Genomic DNA, 18,389 nt, shown 5'->3' with positions numbered 1-18,389 from the left:
TGCTATTCCTCTGAGCGGCAGTTGGTGGCAGTAATGCGCCAAGAAACGTAGCAATTTGACAACATAGAAGAAGAATGCTAGCAAGCAAATATGCATTTAAACAAGGCACAATTTAAAATTTGTTAGACCTCAAGAATACGCAAAATGCATTTTGGTGAGTAACAGTACATGTAAACAGAATCTTTGTTTATTTAAAAGTAAACTTCACAGACAACCTTTAACACGAGGTGAAACTTTTCTCAAGTATAATCAGCTGAGAAACACACTGCCTTGAGTTCTCGTCTAGTCAAACCCTTTGGATATGCCAGTAATCAATATGGTCAAATTATTGATTAAGACTTTAAACAGAAACTCTGTATTAGTCAGTGCATCAGAGGAAGCTAACATGCTTAGCGCAAGTAATCCTACCCGCTGAGGATCTCATCCATCCGGCTGTTCTTCCCTAGGATGTCCCCATCACTCATGTACCCTGCCACCTCCATCTGCTTCCCTCCTTCCAGCCCTGCTCCTCCCTTCTCCCCCTGCTCCGCCCCCCTCGCCCCTGCTGCTGCTGCTGCTCGCCTCAGGGGGGCGCTGTGCACAAACCTGGAGGGGTCCGAGTGCCCAGTGTAGCGCCCTGTGGTGGTGCCAGCGCTTGTCGTGCTCGCCCTGGGCGCAGCGTAGCTGCTGGGCATTGAGGGGGCGTCGCCTGCCTGAAGACGCGGGGTTTGTGATTGGCCCAGACGCCAGGCCATGGGGGAGGAACGTGTGGTGAGGGCTGGTAGGCTCCGCCCATTGACCTCAGTGGTTACTGTGGTGTCGAAGGTTGTTTCTAATGTACTGTGGAGACAGAGGCATAGAGAGAGAAACAAGCAAATTAATCCTGACTCCCTGATACAGTGAAAACTGATAATTATCAATGTAATACTTTCTGACAGTGGCTAACCCTTCTTAAAGACTAAGTGTAGAGGGTCTTGGGAAAAGTGCCTCTAATGGACAAAAGACATCGAATCCTGTGCACTCCTGTGCGAAGGGTAAATCATTCAGGTGAAAGGATCAACCATATTTTAAGTAGAGAGCTGTCTGCATGATTTGACCACCACTCCCCTCAAAATCACACACAGCATTGTTATGAGTGCGTCTGTGTTCGTGTGTGACCTTCCTAAAGTGCTTTTTCTTCCAACTAACTTGTGAAGACTCCCATGAGAATATATGTCAGACCATCCCAGTACGTCACATGGAGATGGAGATGGAGAGAGAGAGAGAGAGAGAGAGAGAGAGAGAGAGAGAGAGAGAGAGAGAGAGAGACTTTTGAAATGCCACAGAATGTAAAATCTATCATATCAAAGGCAGGTCTGACAATTGAATGAATGAATTCATTTCAATGGTTTTTCAAAGAAGTAATGCAAAGGCTACGCTGTGACTGATCAAGATTGCACAGTTTTTTGACTTAAGACTATGACAGATTTCCAAACAGGTTTTCTAAATTGTTACATCACCATAATAAACAGTAGGATGAAAATGCATCCAGAGAAAGAGAGATCTTTGTGTGAAAGAGAGAGAAACGTGTGAGTGTGAGAATAAGTGAAATGTTGGCAAATAAAAGCAGCCAAGACAAGGAATAAAACCTGACGGAGGGAGACAAAGAGGACTGACTCACTGTCCTGATGATCCTCCATTAGCCCTGCAACAGCCACCGCAGCCTGTTTTATTTCTCTAAAGCTGTCAATGATCTGAACATGTCAGCTACAGTACAACAACAAACTCTCACCTCTCGAAGGAGGCCTTGCTAGATTACTCTTTGCAAAACCTAATTGATTTTTTCAAATTAGCGACAGCATGATAGAGGTGTGAGTGAGTCAACAGGACACAAAGTAATATCCTCATGGCCACACACACACACCAAGCCTTCAACTCGCTGCATTTGAACACAGAGAGCAGCAGTGCTACCTAGCTTGAGCTCTCTCTGCTGGGAAAAAGAGTGCACTGCATTCACATGATGAGAGACGGAACAAACCTGCCATAGAACCACAAAGCTGCTCTGATCTGTTTCTTTAAGGATAAGTGCATTCTAGTCACAAATATCCCTGCGTAAACAAATAATACTGTGTTGCATTATATATTGCCATGAACACAAGACCAATACATATGGCAAAAGTGTTAACAGGATTAAGGCTTTACATGTGGCTGCTGGCACAGATAGTGACGCTATAATAAACTGGCTATCATGTGATTTTCACAATGTAAGGATATCATGTAAAGGCACTCTGTCACTGTCAGTGCTGCCGCTGCTACATTTGCAGATGCATTTAGTACAAAAAACACACAGTTTAGTTTATTCTGTTTAATTAAAACAATACTTTTAAGGGGATGATGCAGCTGAAGAGAGGGACAGCAGCTGGATAAATGGGGTGAGACACCCATTTGGTTGCCTGCCTCTGTATGCTGGCCTTTATTAGGTGACAAAAGCAATGACATCTTAAAGCAGCGTCTCTCACATAGCAGTGAGAGAGGTGTGAGATCAGCTGTGTGTTTGTGTGTGTGTGTGCGTGTGTGTGTGATGGGTGAGAAAGGGCAGAACGCTGCACCCCTGTGATTCCAAGTGCCAACATCAGAGGGGCAGTGACGCCAGCCATATTCACAACACATCTGTATCAACACCTCCTGAGATGATCACACACACACACACACACACACACACACACACACACACACACACACACAGACACACAGACGCCAAGTGCCAAGAAGCCAAATAAAACAAACAAATAAACAAACAAACAACCTCCCTCCCAGCTATTTATCTAACAAGCAATCACAGCCAAATATGGAAATACAGAAATCTATTTGCCACGGTATAGAAATCGAAATCATTTAACCGTTCGTACACAATGTAGCTCGCTAAATCAGCTTATCTTTATCTCCACGCAGCAGAGAGAAAAGACAGATAAACGGAGGGAGACTGCGTGTGTAGGTGTCGAGATAAATGAGCATACAGACCGAAGGATACGGCTGAGCAGCAAGTACAGGAAAGGTGCTCTGCCATAGGTCTAACCTACGCACAGGCTCGATTAAAAAACACGATATAACACATTCTGGAATGCACAGATCAATCTACGACAGGCTGCATTGAACATCAACATATTGCTGTCAAATTAACTGTGATCCCATATAATTATCCCAAATCATTGGTCGTCTCATAAGGGTCATTATTTCTCAAAATTACGAGCACATTTCCCACAAACCCGGCTGCTTCTTGAGGATCTTTGCTTCATCACACTATCTGCTATAAACAGAATGGAAACCAAAAGACATCCCAACAGAGGGAGACTATCTTGCGTTTAGCCAAGAGCTGAGCAGGAGAAGAATCCATGCTGACAGCAGGAGATTGGTTATTGCTGAGCAATGATAAATATAAATACACTGGAACTCTCTCTTGTTGTTGCTAATGAAGTCTGAGAGTTTTACAGCTGATTGTTATTTTTCGTGGAGGTTCATGCACCGATCTTGGTAAAGATTGAATTCAGCAGCACCACTTCAAAGGCTCTACACACTTAACTATTGCTGCTCAAGTCACCATCATCTCTTTATGGGATCTATATAACATACACTCGGTTATATATTCTATTTGAGCAGGAAGCTGAGATTTCAGGCACTGTAAGAACCATTATTCTGCATCATGACTGACAGGTGTAGTGTTGGATGACTGTAATTATCACATCTGCAGTGTTGACACATTGCATTGTGGGACTGTTTGCAGAAGTACATGCTACATACTACACAGTGCACTACATGTACTGTTCGCGATTAGAGGGTGATTTTTAGGTGTATTAGTTTATATATGAATAATATATAATAAATTAATTTTAATCAGTGAAAACTCAATTTTCTTTGTTTGGCTGAAGTCAACATTAACATCTATCATCTATCATTTTGTTAGATGGGATTTACAAATACGAAACGAGTTACGGGTTATCAGCTGTAGTTAGCAATCTGGTTTCATTTTTCACATTTTCACACACAATGTTTGCTGGGTTACACAGTTACTGCTCTCCAGTGTTTGATGGAGGAAAGTACTGGCGTGTGATCTAACATTGCCCTGAACTGTCACTACCTTGTTCTGTGTGCATGCGTCTATGTGCATCTGTGTGTATATGCTGTGCTCTGTGCATGCGTGTGTGAGTATGCAGCAGCGAGGCTGGCATTGGTACTGGCAGATGTTAAACCCCAGTAGGTTGAGAGCAATTCAGAGTAATTGCTCGCCGCCATCACAGCGCAGATCTTCAATCTGCACCCTGAGAAAGCGTCTCCGCCCCGCTGCCAGCGCAACCATCTTTCACACACACATGCACAAACACTCCACTCAGAACAGCCAAGTCACTTTCCATCTTCCATCAAAGGCTGAAAACTCAACTTGTCAAGAAGTGCCTCGTATTACCTTCCTCCAGCTGAATCATGTCACTCCTCCTCTCATTGTGACTGCTCTCACAAGAACATTGTCAGGGCCTGAAAAGCGTCTATGGCTTTGACCCTTCATTACTCTTAAGAACTTGTCATCTTGGCGCTTCTGGACCTTTGCTTTTTCACTCCTACTGTACGGTATTGAATTGTCAGTTAAATGAAATTTAAAAAAAAAAGAAAAGGCTTCTGTCTCGCTTCAAAATCCTGTACATGCACGCAAATAGGACCAACGGCTATCTCCACACTTTCAAAGCAATGAATAATTTAGCCGGCCCAATTCTCTCTGTGTTCCAAATGTAAACACAAAATAAACAAACTCGGCCGGGTGAAGCTATTATGTTCAAAATGTCATCTAGCGGTTGCTGAATCCCCAAGAGACTAGACAGGAATCCCTCAGGCCTGAGCAGACAGGGAGACAAGAGTGGGGGAGATTTTTCAGTTAGCTGTGGCAGGGTTTGTCCTTGAAGATCACAGCATTTCTTCACTCATGGACCTGTTTCTTTTCCCTTCAAATGTCAATCAATACAATTCTTCATTGTCTGGATAAAGAAAAAACAGAGGAGGGAAATTAAATGTTTCTGATCAATACAGATTGTGCATGGAGGGCCCAACACATCTGGATCTCTGAGGAATGTTGCGGATGTGAACTGAGCTGCCACGATGGCTGCAGCATCCGAGTAGCAAGGTCAGCTCAATGAGAAAGGGACACGGTTTCAGGGCCCCATGAAACCGTAGCTTAACCACACACATTTTCAACTGGGTCAGTAATCTTAGGTAACATTAGCTGCCACCAGCTTCCAGGAAAGCTGCACCTCGCTGTGGACCGCTCGCGATCTCTAGTCACTTTCGATCTAAATTTTCATGATGTGCATGGAATGTCTGTGCTTTTGTGAAAGCAGGGGAATGTAGCAGAGAGAGCCAACACATAATGATGCAAAACAAATGGCGGCAAGAGCAGATATTAGCAAGCTACATAATGACCGCAGTAGTATTTTATCTAACGAGGCAGCACGACTACAGGTGTGCTTTTATCCTGAACCAACAGATTGGGTTTTCTAACATGCATTAATGTCAAAAACCCAGATGTGTTACTATATTCAGAGTTGGTGTTAGGGGCTGTGTTTGCATGAAGCTGGCGTTCTGTACTTTGATACAATCATAAGACAGATGGGCAAAACATCTGTCTTGAATATATTCCTTTTCAGAAGATGCCAAAATGCATGAAATGGCAAAGTCACTCACGCATGTTGTTCTCACAGGTCATGTGATGAGTAAAACAGCATCCAAATGCGACAGATGTCCTACATTTAAGAAAAATGTAAATGAATTTCAATCTCGTCAATATTCCTGCACAGCTATTCGGCTTCATGAGTGCCAAAAGAACAAGCGCACCCTCGATTTGGGGTGAATATTTCCACTGGCACAAATGGGCTCAACACTAATGCTGTTGACATAATGACGACAAGTTGTTATTCTATATGACAAGTAAAAAAATTGAACACTTGCAGAAAGAGGAACACATGGTGGCTGTTGCTGCGCTAATGGACTGCTTTCTCACGTTTTGAGGGCTTGTGTTGGAAGTCTGAACACCCAGTCTGCATGAAAGGGCTATAAACAGGTACAGAAGGAGAATCCCAAAGAGAGAGCCCAGAGAAAGACCCAGTGATGAATATGACGGTCATGTCTGCTCGAGCGTAACAGTGATTAATTACTTAAGGTGCTTCAAAGCTTCATGGTGATTACAGCCATTTCTTAGCCAGGGGAGAGATTAGGACGGTCTGGCCGGGCTTTTGTCATGGACAGAATTAGTATGCATACTCTGAGGCTATCCTTACATTCAGAATACAAACATGTCCGACACAGGCGCACGCTCAGGGGCCAACTTCCCTTTCATTCCATTAAACCGAACGCTTGAAAACTGTGCAGTAGCCCATACGCTATTTCACTTGGCCTGCTGCCATTTTAGACCAGCAGTGACTGCTTCACTCCTCCAAATCACACACACATATGCACACCCACCCTATATGATGCAAATGTGGAGGTATATGATGATGCATTTTGCACACATTTCATGCTGTCTGATGCATGTGAATGAGTGCGGGACATGTGAAACACCTCGCACCCCAATGACGTGGGTCCCACTGGATTAAATGTGGTGGTAAGACAATGCCGCTTCTATCGATCGGGCCTCGGCTGAGACTCCTCTGAGGAAAAAAGAAGTGGGAAAACAAACACACACATGCGGGCACACAAGACTGCCATCTGTCATGGCTGTCGGCAGCCTGGCCACCATCTTCCTCTGCAAATGGGGCAAAACACACAAAATAATAGACTGAGGGAGAAGGAGAGAGACGAGGAGGGAGCCACTGCCTTGGGAGCTGACATAAACCAATAGCTATCATTTTGTCTTCGCCTGAGCCGCAGTCTCTACACTGTTACACTCTCCGAGTTGCCCGTGGCTCACAGATGGGACAGCGTTTTAAGGCACTGGTTGTCCATCAACTCCAGAATGTCATTACATGTGTGCCAGCTGCTGAGGAAGGTGACGCCTGTTTTTAATTAAATCCAGGAAATGTGGAGAAGATGGCATGGTAATAGAGGGAACATCATTAATAGCTGGAGACATATCTCTCAGTTGGATCAGTGATAAACTGTGTACGGTGAGTCAGAGATATCCAAATCAGAACTGCTTTTATTTTACAAGGACAAGGGACGGACAAGGGAAGTGACTTGAATAATTGCTGCAGAGACATGAAACTGATCATTTTTGGTTCTTTTCAGTGGTTTGGTCGTGACGTCTTCAAAGCGTGTCTCTTTTGTTTCGGCAATGACGCATTGTGAGGAAGTTAAACACGCCTCAGCTTCAGACTTGCCACACATTACCTCAATGTGAAAGTCTTTCAAAGCGGGTCTATATAGGCTGCAGGTCTGCGATGAGATGATAAAATTCTGGTTACATTTCCCATAATTGCTTGTTCCTGTCGAGGGTCACGGAAACAGCAGCATTTAAGCCAGCACGCAACATTGCCATATTTGTCTCTTAAAGCTGCTGCGGCCAATAATCTACAATGGATCAAATGTGTCTATGAGTAATGTGAAAGGGGTCACTTGTACAATCCTGCGGGGAATCATTACCAGACTTTCCCTCAGCTCTGTGGAGCGTTTCAACCTTTTGGTTGTCCAGCCTGCAACTTTATCGTTTTGGTTCGCTCTCAACATCATCAGTGTTGTTTCCAGATGCAGCAGGCAGCTGTTTTCAGCCAAAAAGCTCTAAAAACATAGTGGAGTATTTAGCAGCTAAAGAGCTACATGTGTCCCCGAGGAGTTTGTGGAAAGTGATACAGAGCTAAAAAGAAAGAGAAAATTGAACTTACATCCATCAGGACACAAACATGACTCTAAACACTATTATCTTTTGCTGTTTCCTAATAATACTTCCGGCATATCAGCTTTGTAAAGCGATACAATATGTCTGTGTTGTGCTGGTCCCATGTCGGCAAAAAAAAGACAATCACAACAACAAATTAAGGTTAACTAGCTGACACTAATCACGTCAAACAACATTTACATAGCTGGTCGGAGTCTGACTTACTTGTGACATTCGTTGACTTTAATTTACAGCCCTCATTTGTTTTTAATTGAACAAAGTGAAGCAAACAGGCCGAATACAGAAACCCAACTTTTCTTATCTTGTTGAGACAGAAAGCGAACTATAGCTGAGTCCCTTAAAACAGGTGTGGGTGTCTTAAAATACCACTGGCAGCCCAATTAGTTTTCTCTGCATTTGATTTGGGTTTAAAACAGTGTCTGAGTGAAGTCGCGCGATGCCTGCCGTGAGCCAGGTGGGGGGTTGAAATCTTTGAAGCCGACCGGGCGAAAATGTTGCTGGAGTGGTCAGACATAACACGCAGTGACAGTCATCTAATGCCAGTAAAAGTATAAATAATTAAGTAAATCACCAAAGACGCAGATGGGAGCATTTTTACATTTGGGCTGTGAGTTATAAATGATCCTATTTGAGGTGTTATACTGTGGTCTCAGTTATATAATATGGTGGTTTAAAGCCAGGCTGTGCAGAATAATTCACTTTAAGTCAATTGAAAGTGTTTTAAAACTTCATTCTGACTGGTGGAGCTCGCTGAAAACTCTCGAATCCATAAATAAAACGGCATTATGGAAGCAGACTGAACAAGAAAGTGGTAGCATCACACCATATTGTGAACGCGAGTGAATTACAGGGGCTGCTCATTTTTGCATGTGCTGTAGCTGACAGTTTAGTGAGCTCATGACTGCAGGGTTGATGGATTGAATCCAGGAATGTCTGGGACATGTAGACAAGGGATATGAATGGGAAATAATTGTCCTCTTGTATCTCAAGACAAGACTCGATCTCCCTTTCGTGATATGGGCCAACAAATTCACTGTCGGCACTGCCTATGACTTCATCAAAAGCCACACTAGAGTAATTTTCTATTACCTGTAAGTAACGAAGTAACGGGCAGTACCATGTGTGTGCCTACCTGTGGCTGATCTGTGTCCCCCGTAGACTGGACATGGTCTCTTCCAGGTTCTGCCGCAGGTCAGCGATGTTCTTCACCGTCCTCATGCGTCTTGTCTCAGGATCCTCTCCTGAAGACACACATTTGAAATGATTTACTGACATGTTTGGACCTGCACACACACACACACACACACACACACACACACACACACACACACACACACATACACACACACACACACATACGTGCACACAGAGCAGTCACCTCTATCCACAAAGGCTACACACGTACAAACACACAATATAAGAAATGAGGAGGACATGTGACATCCAGCATTTCATTGGATGTCACTGGATGTCTCGGTATGGAGACCGAATGATGAGCGACCACGCTGACAGCCAGCATGGGTGCATGTCCCTAAACCCCATGTTGACAATTTGGGAGCTATACAATAAAGCGGCCTGTCAGGCTGCACCACATGCAGTCCTTTAGTCGAAAAAGCGGATGCATTATCTTACGCAGTACTGACATTTTTCCTTGAGGCCAAAGCAGAAATGTCGTGCCATGACACCACGCGCTCTGTCAGTTAGTTCGGGACGCAGTCGTGCCTGCGAAAGCAAACTCTGTCAGAGCTCCTGTGCTTCTCTGTCTGGCACGTTGGAAAACGCTGCCACTTCAGTCCACCGTCTTTCTATACCGGGCCCTGCAGCTGCTTACGGCTCTGAAGGCTCGTCATATGTTTCGTGTTCTTCTTCGTGCTCTGTTGTCAGATGAAGTGCTTGATTCGGCCTCTTCTGAAAGAGTGCTGCTAATAAGCACAGGGTTGGTGACATTTCATATCTGCGAGCTGTGGGCGCGCCCCGAACTATCTGCTTGTCTGTTCCAATTAAGCCTCTCTTTTAGCTCATCAAGCTAGCCTATATCTGCGGGCAGGTACCACAGAATGGGTAATTAACAAGTGGCACGAGACACAGAATGGCTGCTGGTCACAGTGCTCTCCAGTTTTAAGGTGCTCTCAGAAGAAAACTGTCTCCACAGTGGACGTGAATGAGCCAGCAGATCTCGTACCACAAGGCAACAATGCAGCGTGAGCACGAGAAGCTGTGCTCCGTCACCATGTGCTGATTTCAGCGCTCTGAGCAGACATACTGACAGAAAGCTACTGTGATTACAGCGACTGGGGCAAATGGGAGCAGATGGGAGCAGTGGTAGGTTGGAGGTTTGAAAAGGCCCACAGCAACTCCTGCGGCGCAGCTCAGTGCCAGGAGGAGAAAAAGAGTTGAGGTGTTTATATGCTGGAAAATGAAGCAGGTTGGTTTGGAAAATAAGCAGAAAAGCTAAGCCAGTTTTCCCTGGATGACTATAGAAATCAATTTCTGAGTTGACCTCAAGGCATTTGGATAAACTCTCTAGCAAAACTGCACATTTCACTCAATGAGAAGCCACAGTAGGCAAAACTGGGCTCGGCATTATATCTTTGGCATTTCTACGCTTCCTGTCTATTTCCCCCTCACTGCAAACGATGATTTGATTTGAACAGACTAACACGACACTGCCAGTATGTAGCTGATCTTGCACACTGACACCAATCTTTCTGTTTTGGTGAATGCTGTGTGACAATGCGCATTGTTAGAGTCACTTTGCTCACCAGGTACAATAAATGTGCAGAAAATTGCCACTGGTGACGCTGACACACCAGTTAACATGGCTTAAATGACATAATCAATGTCAGCATTCAAAAAAATCTTTTTCAAAATTAAGTCAACATTTGACCTCATGTGCACTGTATCGTGCTGTGTGGTGACCTCACAGGGTAAAGAGCAGCTCAATATAATTGGGGTCATGTCTTGTCTTTGCAGAGCAAACAGATTGCAGGTTGTGTGATGTTATGGTGGTGTCACATGCCTCTGACCTCATATCAGATGCCCACTCCGTGGTCAGTAATTACAAATTGATGAGGCACATGTGATCTGCTCGAAACTGTGCTCACAGCCAATGAACAGAAGCTTCTGTACTCTGAATATATTGCTGTCAAGATGGAACATGTGAAACAAAACTGAGATGTAATTGGTGTCAAAATGTCATTTTTTCAGCAGGCGTCGGCTTCTTAAGGAAAGGAGATCCAGCCCAAGGAATTAATGGGAGATGGATCTCTGCTACCACAAACATAAAGCATCACTGCTGTCCGAGTTTCTCTTTTTCTGTGATTCTTCTTCCCATTCTCATGTCTTCTCTCTCCTCACCAGGGCCCCTTCAGAAAGATCCAATAACAACTCCATTATGAAGTGACATGAGGAGATCTGGCCCTGGATTCTCCATCATGAACGGATGCTTCATGCAACATTGAGAAGCAGCCCAAGGCGTGTGTGTGCGTTTATGATTTTATTGTGTGCGAGTGTGTGAGCAATTCACTGCGGTAGGAGAGGAGGTCTCACCTGCACAGTAGAGGAGGAGAGGCGAGCGGAATTTTCGGCAACAAAACAGCACCCCACAGGCAACACAACACTGTACACAGTCATGCACACACACACACACACACACACACACACACACACACACTGGAGCCTCGAATTAGAAAATGAATATTCATTTCAAAATGCAATGCCTATAAGCAATTTCCCAGCTCAGTACCCTCTAGCAGATCAAATAGAGGAGTGGACTTGTGTGTAGCTGAATTCATAACACCTTATATCCTAATGTGGTGGCTGCTTCTGTGCGTTTCTAGCTTTCGACTTCAGTATCCAACACCACAGAGAGGTGACAAGGCACAAAGCCTTCATTTGGATTCAAGCTGCTGACCAGCTTTTGGCCCGGTGAGGCTGTGAAGCAGCCAAACTGAGGACAGGTCAGAGAGAGTGTGTGTGTGTGTGTGTGTGTGTGTGTGTGTGTGTGTGTGTGTGTGTGTGTGTGTGGGTGTGTGTGTGTGGGTGTATGAAGGAGTTGGGTGGGGGCATGGAAGGAGGGAAGGTGCAAACACACACACACACACACACACACACACACAGTGGTGTAGAACAAACACCATTCGAGATAGAGTTGATGCAACAAAATGCAAATAACAGCCATTAGGGACTGACACACTTACACACACACACACACACACACACACACACACACACACACACAAACACACACACATACTGTACAAGAGGGTGCTTTAGTGCCAGTTCACTCTCTCTCCCCCTCTCTTTCAATAATGCATGTTCACTGGTACTGATGCCCCTCGCTCCAGCTGAATACTGTCAGAGAACCATCCCAGCCATCTAATTAGAACACACACACACACACACACACACACACACACACACACACACACACACACACACACACACACACATGCATGCCAACACACAAGCGTGCACAGGCAGACGCACAATGACACATAACTGTAAGCTAGCCTTGTTGCAGCATTTTGTCACAAATCAGTCTTAATGAAGCTTTGGCTGTCAGTCGATGGTGTGTCACTATGGCAGCTCACACACACACACACACACACACACACATACACACACACACACACAGATGAATCCGCACGCAATTCTATGGCCCTGTTGCTGAATGTGTTCCCTAACAGGCACTGCAGCACATTGAGAGCTTGTTAATACGTATCAACGACAACTACTCCCTGAGGCTAAAAGCGCAAACTGCCTTCACAGCAGCTGGATACTTTGGAAGCCAACTTTGAGGGGGTGAAAGAGTTCTTCAAAATGTAAATGGCTTCTCAACTACCTGGAAAGACCTCTAACACGCACGTAGAAACACACACACACACACACACACACACACACACACACACACTTGGAGGCATGCATGCAGAAGAAAAAAAAAAGCACCTGTATGCGCATGAGTGTGGACAAGCATCCACACACATGCACTCACGCATACACACACAATGAAAGGTGTAATAATAAGGTATTGATCACGTTGGCTGTGTGACTCACAGGCAGTGAGGGAGGTGCGAGTAATAAAAGCTGGGCTTTTTCAGTGGGTGAGGTGTTGGTTTTCCATCATCTATATCTCAAGGTATTTCTTCTTTATGCTGCATCATGCCTCAACCTGCTTAAAGGAAATCAGCAATAATCTGCTCCTTGCCTAAGCTCGCCCTGCTGTGCATCTCTGCTTTATCTGCAGAGTCACAATAATCATCTCCGCTGTCACAACTACCTAAAAAAACGGTCCATGTCATCGACTGATCCTTCCCCCTCACGTCCCTTTCCATCAAAGCCAGCTTTTACATGGGTGCTCATTCCAGAAGCACAAAGCATACTCCTATGACAACCTATAGGTTAGACTCCTTCATTCACACACAGCAGTGCTTCATGTGCAGACTGTGACAGTGTGCAGTAGCAAGTGACAAAAAGGACACACGTACATGTCAAAGAGATCTTTTTATCTGCCGGTGTCCATGAATTCAAACGACAGCTGCTTGTGTAAATCTTGTGGTGAGGATGTACTAACAGCTTCATGCACAAGGGAGGATGTGTGTGTGTGTGTGTGTGTGTGTGTGTGTGTGCTTTTAGACAAATTTCTTTTAAATAATGGCTTAAAATGCTAATAGCGTGCCCTGAGAAATAGGTTTCCTCATCGCGAGGATTAAGAAAATAACCAGCTTATTGAAGGCGTTCTCTGCTCTGACATTCTCACGTTCTGCTCAAGTTTGCTTTTTTCAACTTCACCACAACTTCACGCAAACATGGGTTCTTTTACTTCCTGGACAAAGCTTGCAATTTGTGGTGTTGTCATAGTAATCCCTTCATGTGGAAAGAATGTAATCCCCCCAAATACTTGTGTCTATAGTATGTAAAGCTGTCAACATTCATGCTCACTTCCTGGACTTTGCTGACTGCGTTGACTTACGTGGGCGTGGTTGTGTGTGCAGCACCTGCTCCAGGTCACCGAGCATGGTGAGGATCACCTCCTTATCCAGCTGAGCCGTTCCCTCACGTGGACCTCCCCCTGAGACCTCCTCCTCTGCCCAGTATCCTCCATCCTTTTCCTTGCCTCCGCGCTTCCCTCCACCCCTGCCTGCTGGCTCCTCGTCTGAACGCCCGCTGCTGCCCTCTTCATCCGTTCCCCCCTCCTCCCTGGATGGCCGCGCCGGCTCTGCCCGTGGGTGGCCGCTGTATGACGCCCGCTGTGGCCGCCCGCCTGCACCTGTGCATCGCCAGGGGACTGGGATGAGGGAGTGTTCCGACTGAGAGAGCACCTTGGTGAGGGAGAGTGATAGGGATCGAGCTCTGGTGCCCCGCACACCTCCGCCCCTTGGGAGCGCCTCCTTCCTTGGGCTTCCCTGCAGGCTGCCTCCTGCCCGCTGCGTGGAGGATGAGTACACCGAAGAGTTCTGAGGTTGTGAAAGATGAGGCGGTGGCTCGTCGAGCTCAAAGGAGTAAACCCGCTGCTCGCCATCGCTGAGCAGGGTCAGGTTTGTGAGCGAGCGCTGCTTGATCCGCAGGTTGAGGTTGTCGGGGAGAGGCTGGGGAGGCCGTCGAGCCGGGCTGCCCCCCTGATACACCGAGAACTCCGCTCCCCTCTTCATCTCTGCTCACTGCTCCCCTCCCTTTTCTCGGCTTACCTTTTCGGCTCTGGCGGCTCAGTGAGTGAAACTCTGCGTGCAAGTGGATTTACCTGTCTCCGTTTCACATCTTGGCTGCGCTGTCACTGAGAGAGCAGATGGAGGGAAGGAGGAACCGGAGGACGGAGGAGGCAGAGAGATGCGTCCCCACGTCCCACGCCTCCCGACTGAGGTCCAGGCTTCAGAGGGCTGGAGGGAAAGCAAGCGCAGGGTGAAGAGCGGAGAGAAAGCCTCCCTCTCAGGCATGTAGGTAGGGTCCAGATCCATCCTTGAGCCAGCCCATAGTCAGACGATGAGCAAGACACAAACACTGGTTTTCCACTCCTTCTCGTGTCCTCATGCTTTCTTTCTGTCTTCTTGGCTCCTTTTTCTTCCTCCACCACAGTCAGGGGTGTGGATGAATGAGTCGCTACATCTCCCTTCCCTCACCAACACGTTCTCTCTCTCTGCCTCCTGCGCTCTCACTCCCTTTATCTCTTCCCAGTGTCTTTTCATCCACTCTTATCTCTCTCCGTGCACCTTCTGTCTCTCCTTTAATTACCACCTCACTGCCACACTTCTCCTGCCTCCCCTCTGACTCTCTTACGGTCCCTCTCTCCTCACAGCGGAGGAGAATGAACGGCTGGTGAAGCCGGCGAACAGGCTCACGTAGCTCTCGGTCTGCTTGTTCATTCCAGCATGCAGCCCGCAGCACTCTCTCTCTCTCCCTCTCAGCCCTCCTTCTCTGTTTATCACCCTCTCTTATTCTTAATCCCTCTCATTCTCTCACTTTCTGTTCACTTCCCTCCTCTCCCTCGCCGTTATCGTTTCTCTCTCGTGCTATCCTCCCCTCTCTTTCTGCTTCTAGCTGTCCCTCACTGTGTGACAATGAGTTGTTTGGACAGTGCACCTGTAAGCTTGCAGCCTCTGCTGCACCAAGCTGGCCATCTGACTTAATTAAATGCTATCTTGAGGAGCTAAAATAGCGAGCCAACAGCTTATCATGGATCAACAATGAGACCACAGAACCAACATATCCCCATCAATCAATGCAGGCTTTATTAGCTCTGTTGCTGTTAGTCACAGCTGTCCTCCACACATTTTTAAAGCCTGTTACCAATAGCTAGATGAGACTGCAAGCAGTTGCCTCTGAAACCATAATCAAGGTTATCCATTTACACTGTGAGTGACCCTTCCACTATTACTCTGCAGTCTGATACTATTAGTCTTATACTTATTAATAAAAAAAAAATGAACAGATAAAAATCAATGGAAGTACTTCAGAGCTTCCCCTCAACTGTTTTTACTTTCTGTGTCTAAAACCAATTTCACAAAAGCTTAAATCATGAGAATAAAGATTTTATCTAGTCTTGCTGCTTTGATGTTTGCATATTGTCACTATTGACATTGGTTCAGCCTATATATGTAAAACAAGCAGCCTTGTCATGTGGTATTTGCGGTGTGCACACGCTTGAATTTCCATCTCGGAGATTCATTTCTACTGAAAAAACCAAGGATGTGAGATGACCATGAAACGTGTGACAACAAAGCGCAAGTGTTTGAAATGGACCCCAAACAAAGGGAACGGTCAGCACTGCAGTCTAATTTTATCCTTCAAATGATGGGCTTCAGAAAAGCCGAGACCGAAGCAAAATGTCTGGAATGTCACTGCCGACCTGACAAACCAAACCTGTAATCACGCGCTGTTGTTTGTGCACACTGCGCTTTGTAGGCGCTTTGAACTTGACGTCTTATTTTTCAATGAGTGAGCGGTTTGCTTGATTTATCATCCAAGTTGACCTCTATTATTTCTGTTATTATAAGGATGCAGTTTCAGTCCTGATGATATCCACAAGAGGGATTTTCTGCTTAAAAATGCACTCAGAAGGATCCTCAGTAACTGAAGTCGCTGACAAAAGAATCGTGCTTAAAAGAGATGACACAGTCCAGTAGATATCGACTGATGACTGTCAGGAAACTCACGCTGAGACACTGAAATCTTTATTTGCAACTGGAGAAATCCAACTGAAACAATGGAATTTCTCAGTCCTGGCGGTTTGTGTTTTGATGGTGTGTTGCCTGGTTTAACCTCTCATCCTGCTCCTTGTCAGGAATTTCAGTTTGTGGTTAGAAACTCCTTCAAACTGGTCAACTGTCCCTCGATCCTGACCTCTGCGCCGCGGAGGCTCGATCGCGCAGATGCCTGCTGACTGTAATTAAAGGACAATAAAGACGTTTGCAGTCTTCCCTCTTTGTAAACAAACAGTAGGATTTAACCTAAACCAGTACTTTTCGGTTGTATAGGTGTTATGACAGCAATAGTTGAAAAGGATCATAGACTGAAATATACAGGATGAACAAAATACAGCAGCACATGTTTCTGTTTCTCAGTGATTTCAGCCTCTTGTCCTCAACATCAACCCCTTTTACTAAATAAACCGCCTGTTGCTTCAAAGCTTAAAACTTCTCTTTTACCCAATTTTCATCCATCCATCCCTCCATCTGGATATGGCTCAAATGTCTGAACTAATCGGAGCTTTGGATAAAAATATCCATCAAATGTCAAGGAACGGCGTCAGAAAGCCGACGCTGAAAACAAAAACCCATGTGTTTGCAGTGACGATGACGCGTCATGTGACTTGTTGTGACGCAGCGCTGGGATTGTAACAGATGATGGCAACCCGCGGGGATGCAAACAAAGAGCCGCAGATGCTCCCTGTGTCCGGGTGTCAGCGCTGACCTTTTCCCTTCGCTATATGAAACCAGCACGAAACAGAGATCTCCCCAGTAAACACACGCTGGCACACACACACACACTCCCAGAAAACACATGAACTACACTAGACCAACACATTGTTCTATTCACAGCAGCAGCCTTCAGAAACTCTCTTGTCCTGCAGCTGCCCTTTAACTATCGTCCACCGCAACGGCGCCTGCAGCCTGCTTTTTCTCCGTCAGGTAGAGCAGCTAATCCATAATGTAATACAAAAGTCTTAATGCAAGCTACGCCAGTGCTTCTACTTTCTAGAGGTAAACGCCTCGTCTGAACAAGAGTTCTCACACGCAGAGCAGCACTGCAGCAGCAGTCAGGTCAACATTGGGGAAATACAGATGCAGGGCAGCAGGTGAAGGTTAAATTCCTATATGAGCAGTTTTACAAGAGACAAATATCGCATATGCAGAGCCCACAGCGTTTGTGTTAACCTGCTATACCTGATATCTCCTCCAGGCACTGTTTGGCTGTCTTGCTGTAGACCAGCTCTCCCTTGGTGGGGCTGAGGCAGGGGTCGGCTGGGGCCACCATGGTGCAGTCATTTTCTGAGAATGTCCTGGAGGCACAAAGAACAAACAATATACAGCAGTTATAAAGACAGGCTGCGATACTGGAGGAAGTCGAGCTGGACTACGGCCACTGCAGGCGTTTCAGGACAGCCGTGGGGGGAGAGTTTAGACTGAAATCAGTTAAAGCTGCTCCATTCATGTTCATTCATTCACTGTCGGGCAATGCTATGAATTGATGAAGCACAGAAATGGTTTTCTCTTACAATTCAAAATTCCAGAATGAATTTGAATCTACATCAGCTTTCAATTAATAAGTAAAGAAGTCCAGCAGTCAAGCCTACTCTGAAAGCTTAAAACAATAATCTGCTTTCTAAAGTGTGGCTGTTCTGGCTATAATGCGGATTGCTTGTATTGCAATACGCCTGTTAAACATATTTTTTGTGCCTGATCTATCTCAAGAGGACATAGTTTGCAAGGTTGATCCTCTGTCCTGTTGAATTGCCACCGTTTGGTTGTTGTTCGAAAGACCAGCTGAGAGATCTTAGTGTTTGATTTGGAGCAGCAGCCAGAATCTCCCCTCCTTTGTCTGTTGTTTGTGTTTCTGCGATGTGAAA

The 18,389-nt window shown here is 45.6% G+C and overlaps 1 protein-coding gene across 18 annotated transcripts in view; it reads right to left on the bottom strand.

Annotated features, from left to right (window-relative positions):
• The window catches only part of nav3 (neuron navigator 3), a 387,811-nt gene that overhangs the window by 57,230 nt on the left and 312,192 nt on the right, over window positions 1–18,389 (bottom strand). For 11 of the 18 annotated variants that reach the window (XM_076721935.1, XM_076721926.1, XM_076721927.1 and 8 more), the window contains 3 exons: window positions 17,707–17,822; window positions 8,961–9,069; window positions 409–819 (listed from right to left, as the gene is read on the bottom strand). In XM_076721935.1, coding sequence (XP_076578050.1) covers window positions 409–819; window positions 8,961–9,069; window positions 17,707–17,822 — 636 coding nt within the window. Of the gene's footprint in view, window positions 1–408; window positions 820–8,960; window positions 9,070–13,799; window positions 15,730–17,706; window positions 17,823–18,389 lie in introns of those variants that run through there. The other 7 variants (XM_076721938.1, XM_076721933.1, XM_076721936.1 and 4 more) reach the window with 2 other exon arrangements.

Source organism: Chaetodon auriga, chromosome 22 (assembly GCF_051107435.1).
Source record: "Chaetodon auriga isolate fChaAug3 chromosome 22, fChaAug3.hap1, whole genome shotgun sequence".
NCBI classification, from domain to species: Eukaryota; Metazoa; Chordata; class Actinopteri; order Chaetodontiformes; family Chaetodontidae; genus Chaetodon; species Chaetodon auriga.
This window is presented reverse-complemented; position numbering and strand designations above follow the sequence as displayed.